The sequence below is a fragment of the Barbus barbus genome (genome assembly GCF_936440315.1).
Source record: "Barbus barbus genome assembly, chromosome: 21".
In the NCBI taxonomy this organism is placed as follows: Eukaryota; Metazoa; Chordata; class Actinopteri; order Cypriniformes; family Cyprinidae; genus Barbus; species Barbus barbus.
This window is the reverse complement of record NC_136749.1, coordinates 13790538-13810485: the sequence shown is the minus strand read 5'-3', so window position 1 is coordinate 13810485 and position 19948 is coordinate 13790538. Positions and strand designations below refer to the sequence as shown.

The 19948-nt window shown below is 38.4% G+C and overlaps 1 protein-coding gene across 1 annotated transcript; it reads left to right on the top strand.

Annotated features, from left to right (window-relative positions):
• Positions 1-355: 355 nt before the first annotated feature.
• Positions 356-18594, top strand: LOC306887135 (glutamate receptor ionotropic, kainate 5-like; the record flags this gene model as incomplete). The annotated part of the gene is made up of 19 exons (XM_079444677.1): positions 356-488; positions 3150-3314; positions 3470-3567; positions 3655-3820; positions 6303-6481; positions 6755-6808; positions 8783-8944; positions 9038-9190; positions 9341-9445; positions 9725-9832; positions 10507-10710; positions 10906-11019; positions 12279-12388; positions 12698-12871; positions 13008-13173; positions 15237-15462; positions 15824-15952; positions 16520-16686; positions 17989-18594. The coding sequence occupies exons 1-19, from the start codon at positions 371-373 to the stop codon at positions 18592-18594; spliced, it is 3204 nt and encodes a 1067-aa protein (XP_079300803.1). The 5' UTR covers positions 356-370.
• Positions 18595-19948: the final 1354 nt, after the last annotated feature.

Here is a 19948-nt window from a genome sequence, read left to right as displayed (position 1 = left end):
CCCTAGCAAGCAGCTACCATGTCCGTTTAGAGGCTTGTGTTATTTTATTAGAACGAGTTATTTGCTTTCCGTGCCTTTCTGAATACAGGTCGAAACAAAACAATGGTTTGATATTTTATATGTTACTTTTTATATTTTGGTTTCTTGATTAATTGTTTTGTGTACTACCGGGGCAAGTTGTCACAAAAGGTCAATGTGTGTGCAGTGAACTGTATCTTTGGTGGAAATGTACAATAGATGTTTTTGTAGTCTAGACAAAAACTGATTGAAATCTGTAAGTGCTCATGTATAAAAAAGTTCATCTCATTTCTGTGTTCATCTAGGGGGTGCTATAGGCAGCAGAAGGCATCTCCATGAGGAGCGGTAGAAGATGCCGGAACTGCCAGCGCTCCTGCTGTCGATTTACTTCCGCTTCCTGTTAGTCACCGTGGTTACCATGCCGCCTTCTTCCCTGAGCCAGACCCCCATTCTGTCATCCGTACGGATGGGTAAGTCGCACACATGTGGACTTTTGTCATATGGTGGATAAGCATTATAAAGTTTGGTCTGCAGTCATTAAGTCTATTATTAGAATCAAAGCAGGAGATAAAATTTTTTCGTCTATCTGCCCTTGTCAGCGTGAGAATTCTTTTTCTCAGTGAACATATAACAGACAACATACATCAGGTGATTATAATTAATCAATCAATCCACAGACTCCACTTAAACATCAAGAATTAAATAATGGGAACAATAATACATCAGGCAAAAACTGCCGTTCATAAACATTGAACCAATGCCCCCCCCATGTTCTATATCATGGGTACAGTTAATAAAACATGTCTTCGAATAGCTTTGAATACACTTACTCTTACTGTTAGTGACCTTGATGTCTTTCTAACATACATCAATGGACAAGTGCACTGAAGGAAATAAATAAAATTTTTAGTAGAACATGTTATGCAAGATTTATTGTGATACACTTTTTTTGTGGAAAGACATGTAGTATATGCATTGCAACACTGAAGAACATGAGGCACAATTTCGACATGGAAAACAACCTTGTATGTATGCTTTTTTTGTCATCTCATACCACGTCTCATCAACGTATTTGCCAAATTGTGAGACATTTTATTAGTGATCATTGGAAGACATTTGAAAACCTCTTTTAATAAGGGACATGAAGTTAAAATAAACCAGTATTTATTCTCAATAGATTTGATTTGATGACTTTTCTTTGTATAAGTGAGAATGTAATTAACAGAAGGTGATTGTTTTTTTCCTTTGGTCATTTTTTAATAACTGAATTCTCCTTGATTTCTTTACTTTTGTCAAATGCTTCCTGAATCCAAATGGATTTAGAGGATATCATCTCGAAACAAAACGATGGCGAAGAATTTCAGACTGTTTATCAAATTCCTCTTCTGTATCATAAATTTGTCTTAGTCTATTTAATTGGCTTAAAGGAAAGTGGATATGACTTTATTAATTTAAGATATCGATACATCTAAAAAATGAATAGACGACAAATCTTTTTCAACTGAAAATAGTCGAATTTTATTATTTTCATTTAGAATATTTTTTTCCAGCTGACCTCTAAATCTATCAGAATCTACCTGCAACACAATCTGGGCTTTTGGTTCACCATTTCAGAACCAATGATAATAACTACTTTATTACAGAAGTTCCTATTAGATACGCTATGGAAATTCAGAATCATTATAAATGATCTTTATTATTTACTTTATTACTGACTTTATTATTATTGGACATGGTAGACTGTTATATATATGTTATATAGACTCTATATTAAAGGGTTGTTATTGTAAGCAATAAGGTACGAGAGGCCGTGTTGTATTGTGAATAAGTCACGTGGAGTGCCTTCAACCCCTTCAGCTGTGACTTATTCACAGAACAGCACACCTTGAGTACATTATTGCTTTTATAAAACTGTTACCACAAAATAAAAAAAAAATAAAACCAAAAATGTATGTATTGATATGTATTGATAGTTTGTTTAATTCTGTCGTTCCGCTAAAAAATAGCTCCTGGCAGCAACAGTAAATGGCAAGACAATGTTCTGGTGTAACATGCCTCATCCTTTGGAGCTCAAATAAAAACAGAGAATAGGAACTCTTCTCATCCGCTGTGCCATTTATATTGTCTATATCTGCCATTTATATTCTATTATCTCTCAGCATGAGAAAACGTCTCTTTTCCGTCTTTTAGTTTATAACTGACTGATTCCCAGACCAGTGCAAGTTTACAATCATCATTACAGTGTAAATTAATGGACATATGGACATACAGAATCATATCTTAAACAGAAAACTAATAAATACAGTAATTTATTATTCCCTCCTCACTTCAGAAACACGTCATTGTTTCTCCCACAGGAGAAGAGTTTTTTTGGCGGGGGAAGGGCAAGGTCTCAAAATTAAAGATGAATGATGCAACATAACGCCAGCAGGGGTCTTTCATACTTCACTAAATAAATAACAAAGTTAATTTTGATAAAATGCATAATACATGGAACAGTTTTGATGCTATATTATTTATTGTCTATGTTGCTAAGGGTGGTTGCTAATGGTGTTGTGCAGTGATACCACTGTTTTGAGTGATACCAAAGACTACCCAAGATGTCACTCGTATAGTTTTGAATGGGGAAAAAATGCAACACTTAATATGGCCGCTTAATCGTAGGAAGACCCGCCCTCTGAATGAAACAGGCTCAAACAGGAACGCATGCACACTGGCACACTGTCTAGCCTAAGAAATAAGCTTTTTTTAATGCTATTTGAGCAAAATAATCCACATTTATGAGACAGTTGTTGTCAGATTTCATTGGTGATTTCAAATATGAAATTTAATCGTAAGCTTATAGTGAACAGTTTTGGAGAATTTGATGTTTCCCCATTCAAAGTGATAGGAGCTGCACTTGCATGCCCGAGAGGCATTTCAAAGATGGCTGCCAAGTGACATGACTTGCCTTAAAGGGACTTTGGTGATACCCCGAAGCGGTCGTAGCTGTGCTTTATCGTGAATAAAACACAGCTGCTGACCAATCACAATAGAGGACTGGAACTAACCATTTTATAAATTACATTTAGATTACTTGTATCCATATTTCTGATCTGTCTGTCTCTCTCTCTCATTCTCTCCTCCGTTAGCGGCAATTTTGGATGACAGCTCTGTCTGTGGGCGTGGGGAGCGGTTAGCTTTAGCGTTAGCACGCGAGAACATCAACAGTGTGATGGAGGGCCCGGCCCGCGCTCGCGTGGAGGTCGACATATTTGAACTCCAGAAAGACTCTCAGTATGAGACTACAGATACTAGTGAGTCATACATTAAAAAGTGCACACACGCACACACACATCCCTCAACACAAATTTTTTTTGAAGTCAAGCAGTACAGCATACAGTGACTCAGAAAGGCAAACTGAGTGGTTATGAGGAATGAAATGCACTACTTTTTTTGTCTTACTTTTTAGTGTGCCAGATCCTACCGAAGGGCGTGGTCTCCGTGATTGGCCCCGCATCCAGCCCTGCCTCTGGCTCCATAGTCAGTCACATCTGTGGGGAAAAGGAGGTGAGCTTCATTTAAATATACCATGTTTACTTTTTTTTGCATATTCGCTAACCATAATCTCTTTCCTTTTGTTCTTCAATCCCTCAGATTCCACATGTCAAAATTGGTCCAGAAGAGACTCCACGGCTTCCTTACCTGCGTTTTGCATCTGTGACTCTGTATCCTAGCAATGAGGATCTGAGCCTTGCCATCGGAGCCATCCTACGCTCCTTCAGTTACCCATCGGCTAGTCTGGTCTGCTCCAAGGCCGAATGTGAGTCCGAGACCTCTGCTCTGCTCATCAGCTGGTCTGGTCTTCCTTCAAGCTTGAATATGTGAAATGATTCTACAGGGAGAGCAACACATGCTTTTTTAGCATAGGATACTTTAATAATTATAAGTTAGTGTTGAAGTCTTCAGAAGATGGTGCATCTTTCAAGAGATGCACAATAATTCCACTGTTCCAAAAAAAACGTTTAAATTGATTTCCTCAACTCCATCCGCCCAATCAATCATTTTCTCTCAGCAAACACTCAAATTACAATATGTATTCAAGGCTGATGAGAGAGATGAAATTACAGAAGTTCTGGAGAACAGACTCTGATAATGACACTGCAGTGCTTTCTTACTGCAAGTGCTAACAATTACTTTGTTGTAATAGGTAGCTGTGCCAATAAAACATACTGCTGGGCAATTACACAGCATGTCACTGGACAACATAACGTTTACGTAAGAACAAATCTCCCCCATGTAGCGCGTGTTAATGTGTGAGACACCAGCACGTATGCAGAGTGTGTGGCTGTGCGTGTGTTTGTGCTTTTGGACGTTCATGTGTGTTAGAGAGGGCATCGCTACATAACGCTCAGCTCTGACCCAGTTGGCTGCACTATGGTTGCTATGGCAGCAGAGTAGGTGCAACTTGCCACTCATCAAGCTCATTTAAAATGGTGGCAAGAGATGGAGAGAGGCTCGCCGCTTCTTTTTAAACAGATAGAAAGCAAGTTTTCAAGCCTGTTTTGACAAATGTTTTCATGTGTGTTGTGTGCGGAGATTCTCTGGTAAACCTCATTGCCTTTAATTTATGAAACTGTCATCTGATGCCACACACTTTGTGTAAGCTTCAACTGTTTTTTCTCTGGTGACCTCTTGTCTGTCAGACTGAAAGGAACATCTAAACAACTGCGTAAACACATTCTAAGTCATTCTTTTTTTACAAATCTTTTAAACAGAATTTAACCATTATTTTTATCTACTGCAGACATATCTTCCAAAACTAAGCCAGCTGCCTTGTTGTCTATACTTTGCATATGTAGAATACAAAGAAGTGATTCATACAGATTTAAAAACATGAGATGCAGGCCAGTGAAATGAAAAAAAAAAAGTGCAAGATATGGACATGCATTTTTTAAAAGTTTAACTACTCTATAGATGATTTTAAAACAATGTGTCGCTGCAAAAGGTGCAAGGAACAAGCGCAATGGTCAAGCATGACCATGACCATGTAGCATGTTTACATGGATAAACAACAGAAAAGCAGGGTCACACTTTATTTTAAGGTCCAGTTCTCGCTATTAACAAGCCATTAACTACAACTTTTGCCTCAATAAACTCCTAATTTGCTGCAGTTATTTAACAGTTAGCAAGGTAGTTTTCATAGGTATAGGAATTGGGTAGGATTAGGGATCACGCAGAATATGTGCTTTATAAGTACTTATAAGTACTAATGGCTGAGTGAGTGATGGCAAGTGATGTCATGGCAACACTATTGTGGATTTTTCTTTTCCTCTTGGAGCAAATATATATAATTGGTTTAGTTTTTGTTCACCACTGTAAACGTTTAACAAACTATGTGACCACATCTCAGTAAACATAAAATTATAGTATAGTACACACAAATATTGCATTAAAATAGTCTATAAGTATTTTGCCTAGTCTACCATCTTGGATTTATTTATTCACTAAAACACTCAAATGAAACCTCAATTCTGCATGCATTTCTTTGAACTTGGTGCAGTGCATTCTGAGATTACCTTCTTGCTGCTATAATTTAGGCATCTCATAAATAAAATGCCTACCTTTTGAAATGGGTTTTGTGTGTGGAACGTGCCTATGATGTCCTGCAATGCTGGCTGCTCGCTAGGTTTTGGAACAGAGCTCTAGTCACTGTCACACATGAGTCATTAAGCACAAGGCTGGTCTGGGTCTGATAATGTTTGTTTCAGTGTGTCACAGCGCTGGTCTCTGGTGAAAAACAAAAGATCTGGGTTCACTATATAACACAGCTGTGGGAATAAGAAAGTGAAATATCAAAAAAAGAGACAAATTTAGTTTAATGAAGCGAACAGAGAGGCTGAAAATCAGAATGAACGAGAGAAATCAGTGAAAGAAAGACAGAAAAAGGGGAGGTATTGAGAGCGAGAGAAAGAGAGAGAGAATGAGAGTGTGGAGAGCATTGATTTCTCTCCTCCCTCAAGCTAATTAAAGTTTGCCACTGGCTTTACTGGCTCTTTCTGTGCATGCAGGCTCCCTTGAGAGCGCAGCTAGTTATTTACATTTTCACTGGGCTTTGTGTTGTCACCGACTCACTTTCTTCACAGCAGCATTGCAAACGGACAGATGCATGCTGTTTACAAACAACCTCAGACACAAGCCATCTCAGGTACACTACATGAAGCCCGGATTGGCCCCTTTCAATTCCAGTCGGGTGTTTGAGTGTTCGTATGCTTTCGGCCAACAACTCGCTTTGTTCCCCGCAGGTCTGCTGAGACTGGAGGAGCTGATAAGGCGGTTTCTGATCTCTCGAGAGACGCTGTCAATCAGGATGCTGGATGACAACCTTGACCCCACGCCTTTACTGAAGGAGATTCGTGATGACAAAATAGCTACAATAATTATTGATGCTAATGCATCTATATCTTACCTTATACTGAAAAAGGTAAGCATACAGTCACATTATCTAAATGCTGTTGCTTTGGCTTATTTCATATTCATTCATTCTCCTTTCTTCGCCCACTTCAATCTCTCGTTCTCTCGTCACCCCGTAATTCAGCTTTGTTCAGTATACCTGCATTTTAATGTATAGATGCTTTAAATATCATAATGCTGCTGAAGGACTGTATTATACAATGTTCTCCTTTTCCATGCAGCTCTCTCATTCGCACACATTGAAATGTGTTCATTGTCTCGTTCCTCTTGCCTTTCTTTTTAGGCGTCAGAGTTGGGAATGACATCCGCGTTTTACAAGTACATCCTTACAACCATGGTAAGATAGAGGAGGAGCTCTTGGCCTATTTTCCTGCAGATATATTCATGCCTGAAGCCCCATCTTCTGTATTAACAATTCATCTTTATTACTCAAACCCACTCACACTTCTCAAGCCAACCCCCTTCACAGCTTGAACTGCATTAAATACATACTACCGTGTAACCTACAAACACAACAACACACACTATTAAAAAGTCTAGTTATTAGTCTGACGTACTGTGTTTAAAACACACTTGCCGAAAAAACACTACCAGACTTTCAAATCATTCTGAATGCAACAAACTTACGCAGAAACATGTGCCTTGTTGCTAGGAGGTGCATGAAGGATGAAAACAATGTGTTCTAAAATCAGCTCAAAATAAAATGTTTGATCTTTTCTGACTGGATGGAACGATTCTGAATCTAAAAAATCAGAGTCTGTGCCCATAATACTTCACGTGATTTTCTGTGAAATCGGTCAACTGCCAACTGTGTAGGCGCTTAACGATGACCGACTGTTGGCTTGATGTGCCATGATGCACACTATTGCAACCACTAGTAAATATAACAGATTATTCATAATTTACATGCACTAGTAGTCCCTACTTTAACAAACTCATTACTGAAATCATAACTACCACTGATACCTCTAGTCACTAGGCCATCCTAACTAGTTAAAGCAATACTGAATTCTCTATATTTTCATTTAACCATTTTATCTTACCAGTTTACTCAAACATTACCCACTAATGAACTGTATAGTCTAATCTATATAATTTGTATAATTTGTTATTTCAACCTTACGCACACCACTATCAAACCATATTATTACTAGTTTGACCTAACAATTTACATGTTACTCAAACCTGCTATAGCACTGCTGAAGCATTTAGTGACTGGTGTAGCGTAACACATTACAGAACTCTTAGACACTCTACTAGTCTAACCTAACATCTTACTTTCATCCCACATACTATCCACTACTCTAATTTCTAATTTAACTTATTACTCAAACCTAATGCACACTACTGAAACCTTTGGTAAATATAACCGATTATTCACATATTACTAATCCATACTTTAAACTAACTCTGCATTGCATACACTACTGATAACTCCAGTCACTAGTCTAACCTAGCATGTTACCACATAATGTACACAATACTGAAATCCTTATGCATTGATTTAACAATTTTATCTAACCAATTAACTCAAACATTACCAACTAAGGAACTGTACAGTCTGTTTTAACTCCAACCTGATGCAAACCACTGAAACCCATAGTTACAATACCGAACACTACTGTGGTCACTAGTCTTACCTACAGTAACATACTTAAACCATTTATGGACACTGCTGAAAAACTTCTAATCATTAATCTAACCACTTTACACAGACCTCACCCACTACTGAACCACCTTATTACTAGTATACTATAACAAGTTACGCTACTCAAACATCACATGCGTTACTAAAACTTTCGTCTGGTCTAGTTTAACATTTTATGGAATCCTTAAACACATCTATAAGTCACTAGTCTAACCTAACAGATCACTGATCTTTACATACTTTACTAAAACCTCAAGTTCCTAGTCTAATCTAAAGTGTTACTTTCACCTTACAAACACTACTCTAGGCCCTAGTCTAACCAGTTTAAACCATCCTATTATAAAACCATCTTATCACTCGCCTATCTTAACAAGTTACATGCTACTCAAACCTTGCATGCATTCACACTCACACACATTTAATAGTTCAGTTTAACACATCGCTTGTCTTATGCACACTACTCAACTGCACCATTCAACATTCATTCAGTCTACAAACAAACCATACTTAACTACTCAAATACCACTTAATATACCAGTAGTATTTCACAGGACTAGTCACTATTCTGTTTTGAGCTCTATATTCTTTCAAATTTCTATTTCTTACACACAGACTGATGTTCTCTGTTTTCTGCTATATAATGTAATTCCTGTGTGTGTGCAGGACTTCCCGCTGCTATGGTTAGATGATATAGTGGATGAGCAGTCAAACATTGTGGGCTTCTCAATGTTTAACACCACCCACCCATTTTACCTGGAGTTTATCAGGAGCCTTAACCTGTCCTGGAGAGAGGGCTGTGACATTAACCCGTACCCCGGACCAGCGGTGAGATTCACACAGACACAAAACACAATACAGAAGCCTGTCGATGTATCACACACAGACTGCTCACACTAAACTGTGTATGTGTGTGTTCAGCTGTCTTCGGCCCTGCTGTTTGATGCGGTCCATGTGGTGGTGAGTGCAGTGCAGGAACTCAACCGGAGTCAGGAGATTGGCATCAAACCTCTCAGCTGCACCTCCCCTCAGATCTGGCAACACGGAACCAGCCTCATGAACTACCTGCGTATGGTCAGTCTGTGTGTGTTTGTGTGTGTGTAAATATATATTCAACCACTTGAAAGTCATCCAGCATTGTTATCTGCATTAGAGAGCATCCACTGTTAAGGTAACATAACTGTTTCTATTCTCTTTCTCTCTCTGTTCCCATGTTTTGATCAGGTGGAGTATGATGGTTTGACAGGTCGAGTTGAGTTCAACAGTAAAGGCCAGAGGACCAATTACACCCTCCACATCCTGGAGAAGCACAGGGGAGGCCACAAAGAGGTTAACGACACACAAACACATACACATTTACTTCTAAATGGGAATATCCAAAGACAACTAATGCTTTTATATAGGTTAGTTTAAATAATATAACCTAATCCTAACCCTAAGAGAAAACTTTTGCATTTAAAAAAGGAATCACTAAAACAAGGTTTTGTCAGATTTAGCTCACTTCTGTGTACAGATTTGTTAAGTAGATTCACACACACACAGAGACACACACACTTTGAATAGTGCCAACATCTTGATTGCTCCATTTGTCATCCTTCTCTGTGTTAGATTGGGATCTGGTTCTCTAATAACACCCTGCTGATGAACTCCACCAGTCTGGATATCAACGTGTCTGAGACTCTGGCTAACAAGAGCCTCATCATCACTACTATACTGGTGAGGACCAACTGCACCACAGCAGACCCATATAGCCCACTTATGTTCACACAATATTTACCACATCTGTGTACAGTACCTTTTGAACTCTATAATATCCACTTAAACAATTCATTTTAACTTACACAATGGACATATAGTTAACAGAATGTCTATCATGATGCTATTTTATGTAAAATAAAACACATAACAAGTTTGTTTTAAAGTGAGAAAAACCAACTACATCACCGAATTGATCAAAAACCTTGCTAAAATTTGCTTATGTTTGTACTGTTGTGTTCCAGTTAGAAAAGATGTCTCTTCCTGTCGTTTTTACTCATTAACGGCTTTTGTTCGTTTAGGTGTTATTACAAATTACATGATATGAGGAAAACTATATATTGATTATTAAATAAAACAAGATTTCCAGTAAAAACTTGTTTGACTGAAACACCTGGAATGTTTCTTATTAATGTTTTACATGTTAGAAAGTTTTTCACGTGTGTCACCTGGAGACATGATAAAGCAACATCTGCTCAAACCAAAGTAGTGAAAATATTAAAAATTCACTGCTGTTTTTTAAACTTCGTTTAATAGAGTTTAATATTTTATATGATGCAGTAAAACAAATGTGATATGGACCTGAAACTACTGTATAAAATGAATGACTCACGTTTGTGTGTTTGTGTGTGCAGGAGAACCCATACATGATGAGAAAGGTGAATTACCAGGAGTTTGAGGGGAATGAGCAGTATGAGGGTTTTTGTGTGGATATGTTGAGAGAGCTGGCTGATATCCTTAAGTTCACCTACCGCATCAAACTGGTAGACGATGCCCTGTATGGAGCACCTGAACCCAACGGCTCATGGACGGGCATGGTGGGAGAGCTGATCAACAGGGTATGTGGTCATACTCATTAATAAATTTCCTCCTGAATTAATTTTGAAAAACACATGGTTGCGTTCAGTTCTTTTCTGTGTCATTTTCTTTTTATTGTGTCTAGAAGACTTTTACAAGAGTTTATGCTCTCCCTCTTTAATGTTTTGTTGTTCTCTCTTTCTCTATCCTTCGTTCTCCTTCATTGTTTGGAGCAGAAAGCTGATTTGGCTGTTGCAGCTTTTACCATCACATCTGAGAGAGAGAAGGTTATTGACTTCTCAAAACCCTTTATGACCCTGGGCATCAGTATTCTCTACAGAGTCCATATAGTAAGTCAGACACACAGAATCAACACAACAGCGTCAATCTGGATATTTACGTAGATCAACAACTAAAAGATAACGCAGACGGAATACAAAAACATGTCCTATGGAAATGAGTCCTAAGCTTACCTCGGACAAACTTGATAAGAAAACGTATTGCTGTTGACTGTAAGATTGTGATAGGCTTGTGTTCAATGATATTGTGTTAAAAAACACAACACGATATATTGAGGTTTAAAGGGATAGCTCACGCAAAAATGAAGATTCTGTCATTAATTACTCACCCTCGTGTCGTTCCAAACCCGTATAGACTTCACTCATATTCAGAACACAAATTAAGATATTTTTGATGAAATCGTCAGTTTTCTGACCCTGCATAGACAACAGCAGAACTACCAGAAACATGAGAACATGGTTAAAATAGTCCATGTGATATCACTTGTTCAGCCGTAATTTTATGAAGCTATGAGAATCATTTTTGTGTGCAAAGAAAACAAAAATAATGAACATAATTTTAATTTTTGGGTGAACTATACCTTTTTAAATTTTTTTTTTTTTTTTTTTTGTAAAGTCTATGCAATGCTTCATTCATTTACAACATCTTTGAAATGTATCTTAATTTCTGTGCTTTACTCATCAAATATTGATGTGATTAACTGTGATTAATTTGAATAATGAATGGCCTTTTAAAGAAATGAACTGTTTTATAAGCAAACCCTGACCCACACTTACTGAAAACGAAAACTGGTTAGTGTAATATTGCCTATACCTTTTAACTTGGTAAACACTAAACAGCAAGATCTACTTTCCATGGAAGAGTACTAAAATCCATCTTTGGTGACTCTGCTTTGCTGTTTTGATCAATAACGCCCTCTTGTGGCTGAAGTAAAACATGCACGAATAAAACATACATTTGAACGAACAGAGGGGATGAGAGGGGGTTTACATTGTTGCAAATACTTGATAATAGTGTGATATTCTCTGTTTGTCCTGTCCTGAATAATACCCAGTGTAAAATCTGTTAAACTAAGGGTAATAAACAGATAGACAGATAGATAGATAAACAGATAGACAATACTGTACAATAAAATCTGTCTAAATGCCTTAATATGTATTATACAGTTCTGCATTTCCTATTGCTACATATATGTAATTATCAGATTGAATATTCATTGTGTACCTAATTCCTTTTGGCTTTTATTTCTACCACCTTCCTTCCTTCAGCTGCATTCATTTACCTCTTTTTCTCTTCCACCGTCTCTCAGGGCAGGAAGCCAGGTTATTTCTCCTTCCTGGATCCTTTCTCACCGGCTGTTTGGCTCTTCATGCTGCTGGCTTACCTCGCTGTCAGCTGTGTGCTTTTTCTTTCTGCTAGGTACACACACCTACACACACATATACTCAAACACGGCTAAAAATCATTGTCTTAATCAATGTGTTTGGTTTTTTTGCTCTGTAAAATAATAATAATTTATCTGAGCGGTAAAACTGTAAAAGATATTAATACTTTATTTCAGAGATGCTAATGAAATCTTCAGTTAAGTTTAGGTTTCTTACCCTATCGGCAAGTAGTTTTTTAAAACATTAATCAAGCAAAATGTAATGATTTATTTGTGTAGTATAATGAGGAAATAACTATTTAATGCAAGATTTTTCTCAAAATCTCTCTGTGTGTATTTGTCAGGTTGAGTCCGTATGAATGGTATAACCCTCACCCGTGTCTGCGTGAGCGCGGAGACCTGCTGGAAAATCAGTACACGCTAGGAAACAGCCTGTGGTTTCCTGTGGGGGGCTTCATGCAGCAGGGGTCAGAGATCATGCCCCGGGCCCTCTCTACACGCTGCGTCAGTGGGGTCTGGTGAGTGTGAGCGTGTGCTGGAGCTTCATATGTGTTGATGGTCATTTTAAGTCAATGGACACATTACACAGCACAGCTATGTGCTCTTTGCTTTCTGCTTCCATCGTTTATGTCCTCGCTCTCTTCTCTCTTTTAGGTGGGCATTCACTCTCATAATAGTCTCCTCATACACAGCGAATCTGGCTGCGTTTCTCACAGTGCAGAGAATGGAAGTGCCAATCGAATCACCCGATGACCTGGCTGATCAAACTAATATCCAGTATGGCACTATTCATGGAGGAAGCACCATGACCTTTTTTATGGTACATATCATATGATATTACGTTTATACACACAAATATACGCACACAAAAGAGAACACATGCTGGCTTGCACGTAATTGTTCACTTATGAAGCATCTGCCTGGAGGGGTTAGTGAGTTGGCAGCTGTGGGTTTTGAGAGCGATAAAGGGGAATAATAAATAGTAAGGACTTTCCATAAATACTCTACACTTCAGAAAATGTTAAGCAGACAATTCAGCTAAGAATTTAGTACATAAGAGCCTAAGAGAGTCCCACCTGCTGTGCAGCAATAACCAGAGAGAATCTAGACCAGGGTTCCACAAATCTTACTCTGGAGGGCCAATCCACTGCATAGTTTAGCACCAACCCTGATCAAACTCACCTGTCTGTGATTTTCTAATGATCCTGAAGACATTGATTAGCATGCTCAGGTGTGCTTGATTAGGGTTACAGCTAAACTCTGCAGGAAAGTGGATCTCGTGGGCCAGATTTGAGGATCCCTGCTCTAGACAATGCCTTTGCTTTAATATGCTTTAATCACGGCCGGTAGGATCTCATTCCAATCACAGACATTCCCCCAACCAAAAGAATACAAGAGTTTATATAACAAAGGTGCATAGCAAAAGTAACATTATGTCACATTACATCATTCTCCTGCCTCTGTTACTGATTACTATTTCTTGTTCCCCAAATCACAAAACCATATGATTATTAATATTTGAAGAGTTCATTTGCAAAAAAAACATAACTAAATTTTTAACTATTCTCAGAAATCATGTTTTTTCATTGTGCATTCCAGTTAATCTTAATCAAACTGTAGTTGGGTTATTTTGAATAGGTTAAAAAATAAGTAAAAAAAAAACAGCTAACTAACACAATAAAACACAATAAAAACATGATAACATAATAAAAAACATGCTTTTTGATCTGTTTTAAGTTATCTGCAAATAAACTCTTCATTTTCAGACAGACATCTAGCCATCTCGTCTTTGTCTATATGTGTCAGTCAACATTTATGATCAACTGATTTTACGATTAAATTTAAAATTTCCTTCACACGAGCTTGCAGTTGAAGAATGGGCAGGGTTTAAGCAGCCTAAATGACCAGAGAGAGTCGTTTCATCCGAAGATCGAGTTAGGACAGTTTTATGACATTACATTAAATTACAAGGTAAAAACAAACTTAAAAGATTAATGCACACACAACAGAATCAATGATAACCAAGTAGAAAATAGATCTTTATTTATGTAATTTTTGTTTTTTAAATGACAAAATTTACAATGTTAGAAAATAAGTAAGGATGAATTACAAATTTAGACAATTAGCAATCAGCTAATATACAATTAGCTTGCAAATTTAGCCAAAATTAAGTCATCATCAGTTTTGGACCAAATGTTAGTTTATAGTTATAGATTAAAGTACAATTACTTGCATAACAGACAAACTTGGTGAAGACATTCAAGAGTACAGTATTTGTGAAAATTAGGAAATGTAATACTTTTTTTTAATTGTGACACTGTGAAAAAGGGTCTGAATGATATGTGTCAATTGTGTGTGTATATGTTTTAACTACAATAAACTGAATTATAATTTCAGTTTTTTTGTTTTGTTTTGTATTGTTTTTTTAGGGGGGGGGTCATTTGTAGTGTTTATGTTTATATAACTTATCTAAGAAGTGTCAAGTCAAAAAACACTCCAATGCCACTAATGCTTTAAGCACTTCTTTCACTGAACATCTGTTGAAAAATAAAAAATGTTTAAAGTTTTTCAGGCCCAGTTTTGTACCATATTCATGGAAAGTGCCAGCAGGCATATATTTGCATATGCATTTGGATGGTTTTTGTATCGCTCTTGTTTATTTTCTTGCTTGTAGAGTACCCTTGGCTTACAGACTATGTATTTTCTTCTCAGTGTCTTGTTTGCTCAAGTGATTTTACCATCTGTGTGCGTGTCACTGTTTCTTTTTTCTTTGTTATTTTGCATGTTAAATATATAAATATATATATATATATATATATATATATATATATAATTATTTATGATGTATGCACTGATGATACATCCTCTCCTTCCCTCTGTCAGAACTCTCGTTATCAGACGTATCAGCGGATGTGGAACTACATGTATTCTAAGCAGCCCAGTGTCTTTGTGAAGAGCACAGAGGAGGGCATTGCACGAGTCGTGAACTCTAAATACGCCTTCCTGCTTGAGAGCACCATGAACGAGTACTATCGCAGCCTCAACTGCAACCTCACCCAGATCGGAGGCCTGCTGGACACCAAGGGTTACGGAATCGGCATGCCTCTCGGTGAGAGAGATGGACATAATTACCACAGCAAAATGTTCTCAACTCATCCTTTATTCTGTAAAAATCGAGCACATTAACACACGTACAATGGAAGTCTCACAAATAATGTGGCAGCACTGTGAATCACAAGGTTTTTAAACCATAAAAACATTTAAAAATGACATCTTTGCCAAAAAACAAACCTTATCACTTTCAAAATCTATAAAATCACCAGTAAAATAAGCAAATTGTGAACTCATTTGACTATCATCAGACAGGCTTGTTTTTTACAGAAGTAAACGTGCAATGATGTGCACAACTCATTGACACTTCCTCATGCTTAATCACAAAACACTGACATCTGCATAATTCTGTCTCACAGGTTCTCCTTTCAGAGATGAGCTAAGTCTGGCAGTTCTGCAGTTGCAGGAGAATAACAGGTTGGAGATCCTGAAGAGAAGATGGTGGGAGGGAGGGCAGTGTCCCAAAGAGGAAGACCACCGCGCCAAAGGCATGAACCTCTCCTGCACTTCAACACAATATTCTTCTCGCATTCTCATCCCTGCTGAAAAATTCAGTTGGAACCGGTAGCTGTAAAGAACATGTTAGTTGGTCAACCAGCTACAATGTTCCAAAAAACAGCTGGTGGTTCCAAAAACCAGCTGGTAGCTGGTTTGTTTCTGGTCCAAGATGACAAGAAACAAACTATCAGCATGTACCAACTCATAACCAGCTAGAAACCAGCTACTGTGTTCCAAAACACAGGAGGGATTTCACACACCCACTCTAGAGTGGGGACTTGGTTCTAACTAGCAGTTGTTGAATGTATGGAGGCAGATCTGAATGTGAGCTTGAGTCAATTGTAAGAAAGGGCATGGGTTTAGGTGGACTAAATGATTGGAAAAGTCTGGCATGCATAGCCAGAGAGAAGTCTGTCATTTCTGGAAGATCAGTTATGACATTTTGACATTTCCACTACATGCCAACTTTAGGAAATTATATTTATTACATTCTATGTCTGTGATGAAATATCCTCATAGATACAGATTGTTTAAAAGTGTTTCATTCACTGTTGCAGGTCTTGGGATGGAGAACATTGGCGGTATATTTGTGGTGTTAATCTGTGGACTGATTATTGCTGTGTTTGTGGCTGTGATGGAGTTTGTGTGGTCCACACGCCGATCAGCTGAAACAGACGAGGTACGGCCTCTCTCCTGCGACCGCCAATATCACAGTCACTCTACAGTAGGTTACAAAGCAACCCGCCTTAGTGTGTGTCAAAGTCCAGTTCAGTGGTTGTGTTATAGTGTGCATGTCTACTTGTGTATATATCTGTAATATGTACTTCTGTGATATATACAAAGGTTTGGAATTATTAAGATTATAATTAAAGGGGACCCATTATGCCCCTTTTTACAAGATGTAATTTAAGTTTCAGGTGTCCCCAGAATATGTCTGTGAAGTTTGAGCTCAAAATACCCACAGATCATTTATTATACCGTGCTCAAAATTACCCTTTTTGGGTGCGAGCAGAAAGATCCTGTTTTCGTGTGTGTCTCTTTAAATGCAAATGAGCTGCTGCTCCCCACCTCCCTTCCAGAAGAGGGCAGGGCCTTTAGCTTCAGATACTCCAGTAACAAAAATGTAGAATGTCCCACAGAAATTCTCAAAGATAGATCATGACTAATAGTTTGTGATCCAACTTCATATTTAGGACATGCACCTCACCTTTCTGAAAGTGATTGTTAGCATGTTGTCTCTTTACTGTATTCACAGAGACCAGAGCTATGTTGTTATTTTTATTTTTAACCTGAAAACTCTCACCATCTGTGTAATTCATAAATGAACATTTATTGCTTCTTAAAAATAAATAACAATATATTTCAGGTCTCTGTGAATACTAGCTAACTTTAGCCACATTAGCCATACAGCACACTAACAAACATATTCAGAAAGGCGATGCTTTAATGACCCTTGTTTCCAAAGCAGTCTCGTGACAATTTGCACAAACATATACGAATTTAGCTATTTCTTGGACACATTCCCATCATGAATAAAATTAATCCACGTCCTCAGTAGCTCAGAGGCCAGAAGTTTATGGAAAACATGTTATTACAACCAACAACAGAACAGCTATAATGTTTACGTAGCTGACACATATCACTAGCTGCTCTAGCGATGATAATAACATGGCGGTGCCGTGGGTGGAAACATACAGATTAAGGGGTGGTAATATAATAAGATCCCCGTCCAACGTCACTAGGGAGCGATATCTGAGCGGCTCATTGCTTGCAGAGAAAGGCTTACCAAAACAAAGTTACTGGGTTGTCCTTTTTCACATTTTCTGGGTTGATAGATGCACCCGATTATAGCACTTAAACACAGAAAAAGTCAGATTTTCATGATATGTCCCCTTTAAGATATATCTTAATTATATATTATGTATATAGATAAATAGTGATATGTGTATAGCTGTGATATATACTTCTGTGATATATTCTAATCTTCCTTCGTTCAAGCGTTTAATATATTTTTGTAAATGTTCAGGTGTCTGTATGTCAGGAGATGTTGACAGAGTTCCGTAACGCCGTTTCCTGCAAGAAAAGTTCTCGTCTGCGCCGCCGTCGTCCCCTGTCCAGCTCTCTGGCCCTTCGACACCCCACCCGCATCACTTTAGGGGCCCCGCGGCCCCTGCGCCTTGTCCGAGAGATGCGCCTTAGCAACGGAAAGCTCTACAGTGGTACCGGACCCCTGACAGGAAGTTCAGGGCCAGGAGGAGGCCCCTCAGACATGGGTCCCGGCCCCCAGCGACTCCTGGAAGACCCGTTAGGTGCCAACAGCACCCCCACAGTGGCCCTGGGTCCCCCCGCAGTGACAGTGCCTCTGCCGCGGGGCTGCACTCACGTGCGCATTTGCCAGGAGTGCCGGCGTATCCAGAGTCTCCGCACAACCTCCTGCACACGTATCCCTCCCTCCTCCGCCCCTCTGCCTCGCCTGGCCCCGCCCCCTTCACACTCATCCTCCAATACGGACAGCGAAGGTGGTGGCGGGCCGAGCCCTTGCAGGATAGGCCACTCCCCGCCGGCAAAAGGCTGCACTTTACTACCACCTCAGTCTAGCAACAACACAGACCTAATGGGAGAGCAGAAATGAGAACAGAGGGACTGACAAAAGGGGGAGACAGAAGTGTGACATTTTTGCAATATTCACCCTCTTGTTCAAAATCACAGACAAATGCGCTTTCCATCTTTTATTTGGTACGAGAGAATTATCCTCTTCTTTTGGATAGCCATGTGCCACATCAATGATTCTTTTGTACTATTGAACGATGTACTGTAACATTGACTGTGTCTGAAGCAACCTTGAAAATGTGGTAGTAAAGATTTACTCAGTCTGGATTTAGAACTGCTACACGACAGGCAGCACAGAGATATTAAACTTCCCCGTGATTCTGGTCTTCAGGCAGCACACAGACGTCCGCTTGCAATCAGAGGCAGACGGCGATACAGACTCGCCTTTCCTTCCCTGACCGAACTTGGTTTCTATATTATGATAGAGGTCACAGAGGAAGTAGCACAGACACGCTCTCTTCTGGATGTCATTCTCTCAATGATAACAAACAGATCAGAGCCAGACACGACAGAACGAGAGCACACATGTACATGGAGGACAATGACACTATGAAACACAAACTTGTTAATTAAAAAGATATTCTAAACAGATATTCTTACTTTTCTGTACTATACTTATTTTTAAATTCACTGTCTGTGTAATTTAATTCTGGGGTTGTGTTGTCTGAATTGGAAATTAAAAATAGAGATACTTTATTGATACCGAGGAGATCAACTCTGTATGTATGTTATTGGAAATGAGGAGCTGTGTTCATTAAAATGTGGACTTTGATTTGTCTGCAAGAACTTGTGAGTCCATAAACAGTGCTGGAAATCACACCACATACCTCAACCCAAATTTGCACATGCGTGCTTGTCTGCATTCACCACAGATCAGTGTTTTTAGAAACAGAAAGTCAGGCATTTGATGTTGTGGTTAAGCTTAAAGATTTTTCAAACACATCAGTGCACTGAAAATGAGTAATGGAGGAAAGAAGGAAATAGAAGAGTAACAGATATTCCAAACAGAGCCTCTTTGTTAGAATTATTTAAAAAAAATATTTCTATACAAATGTTTATTGCATAAAAAATGATGGTTATTATTTACATTAATAATACATTACATCTTAAGCTGCAGAGGGTATTTTAAATGAATCTATCAGCGGGTCAGTTTTAGGGGTTGAGGAGCTTTTCCAACAAGGTGATCATGTTATGTTAAAACTATAGACAAAGAATATCCTTTGGAATAAAAAAATAATCTACGTTAACTTGTCTTCAACATGCATTTTTCCATTTTTTATTTTACTTTCCTTTTTTTAATTGTCAACCCTTATGCTGTGCAAAGACTAGATTGTGTTTTTCTGCAGACAATTTTATTTTTTCTAAATCTAATCAAA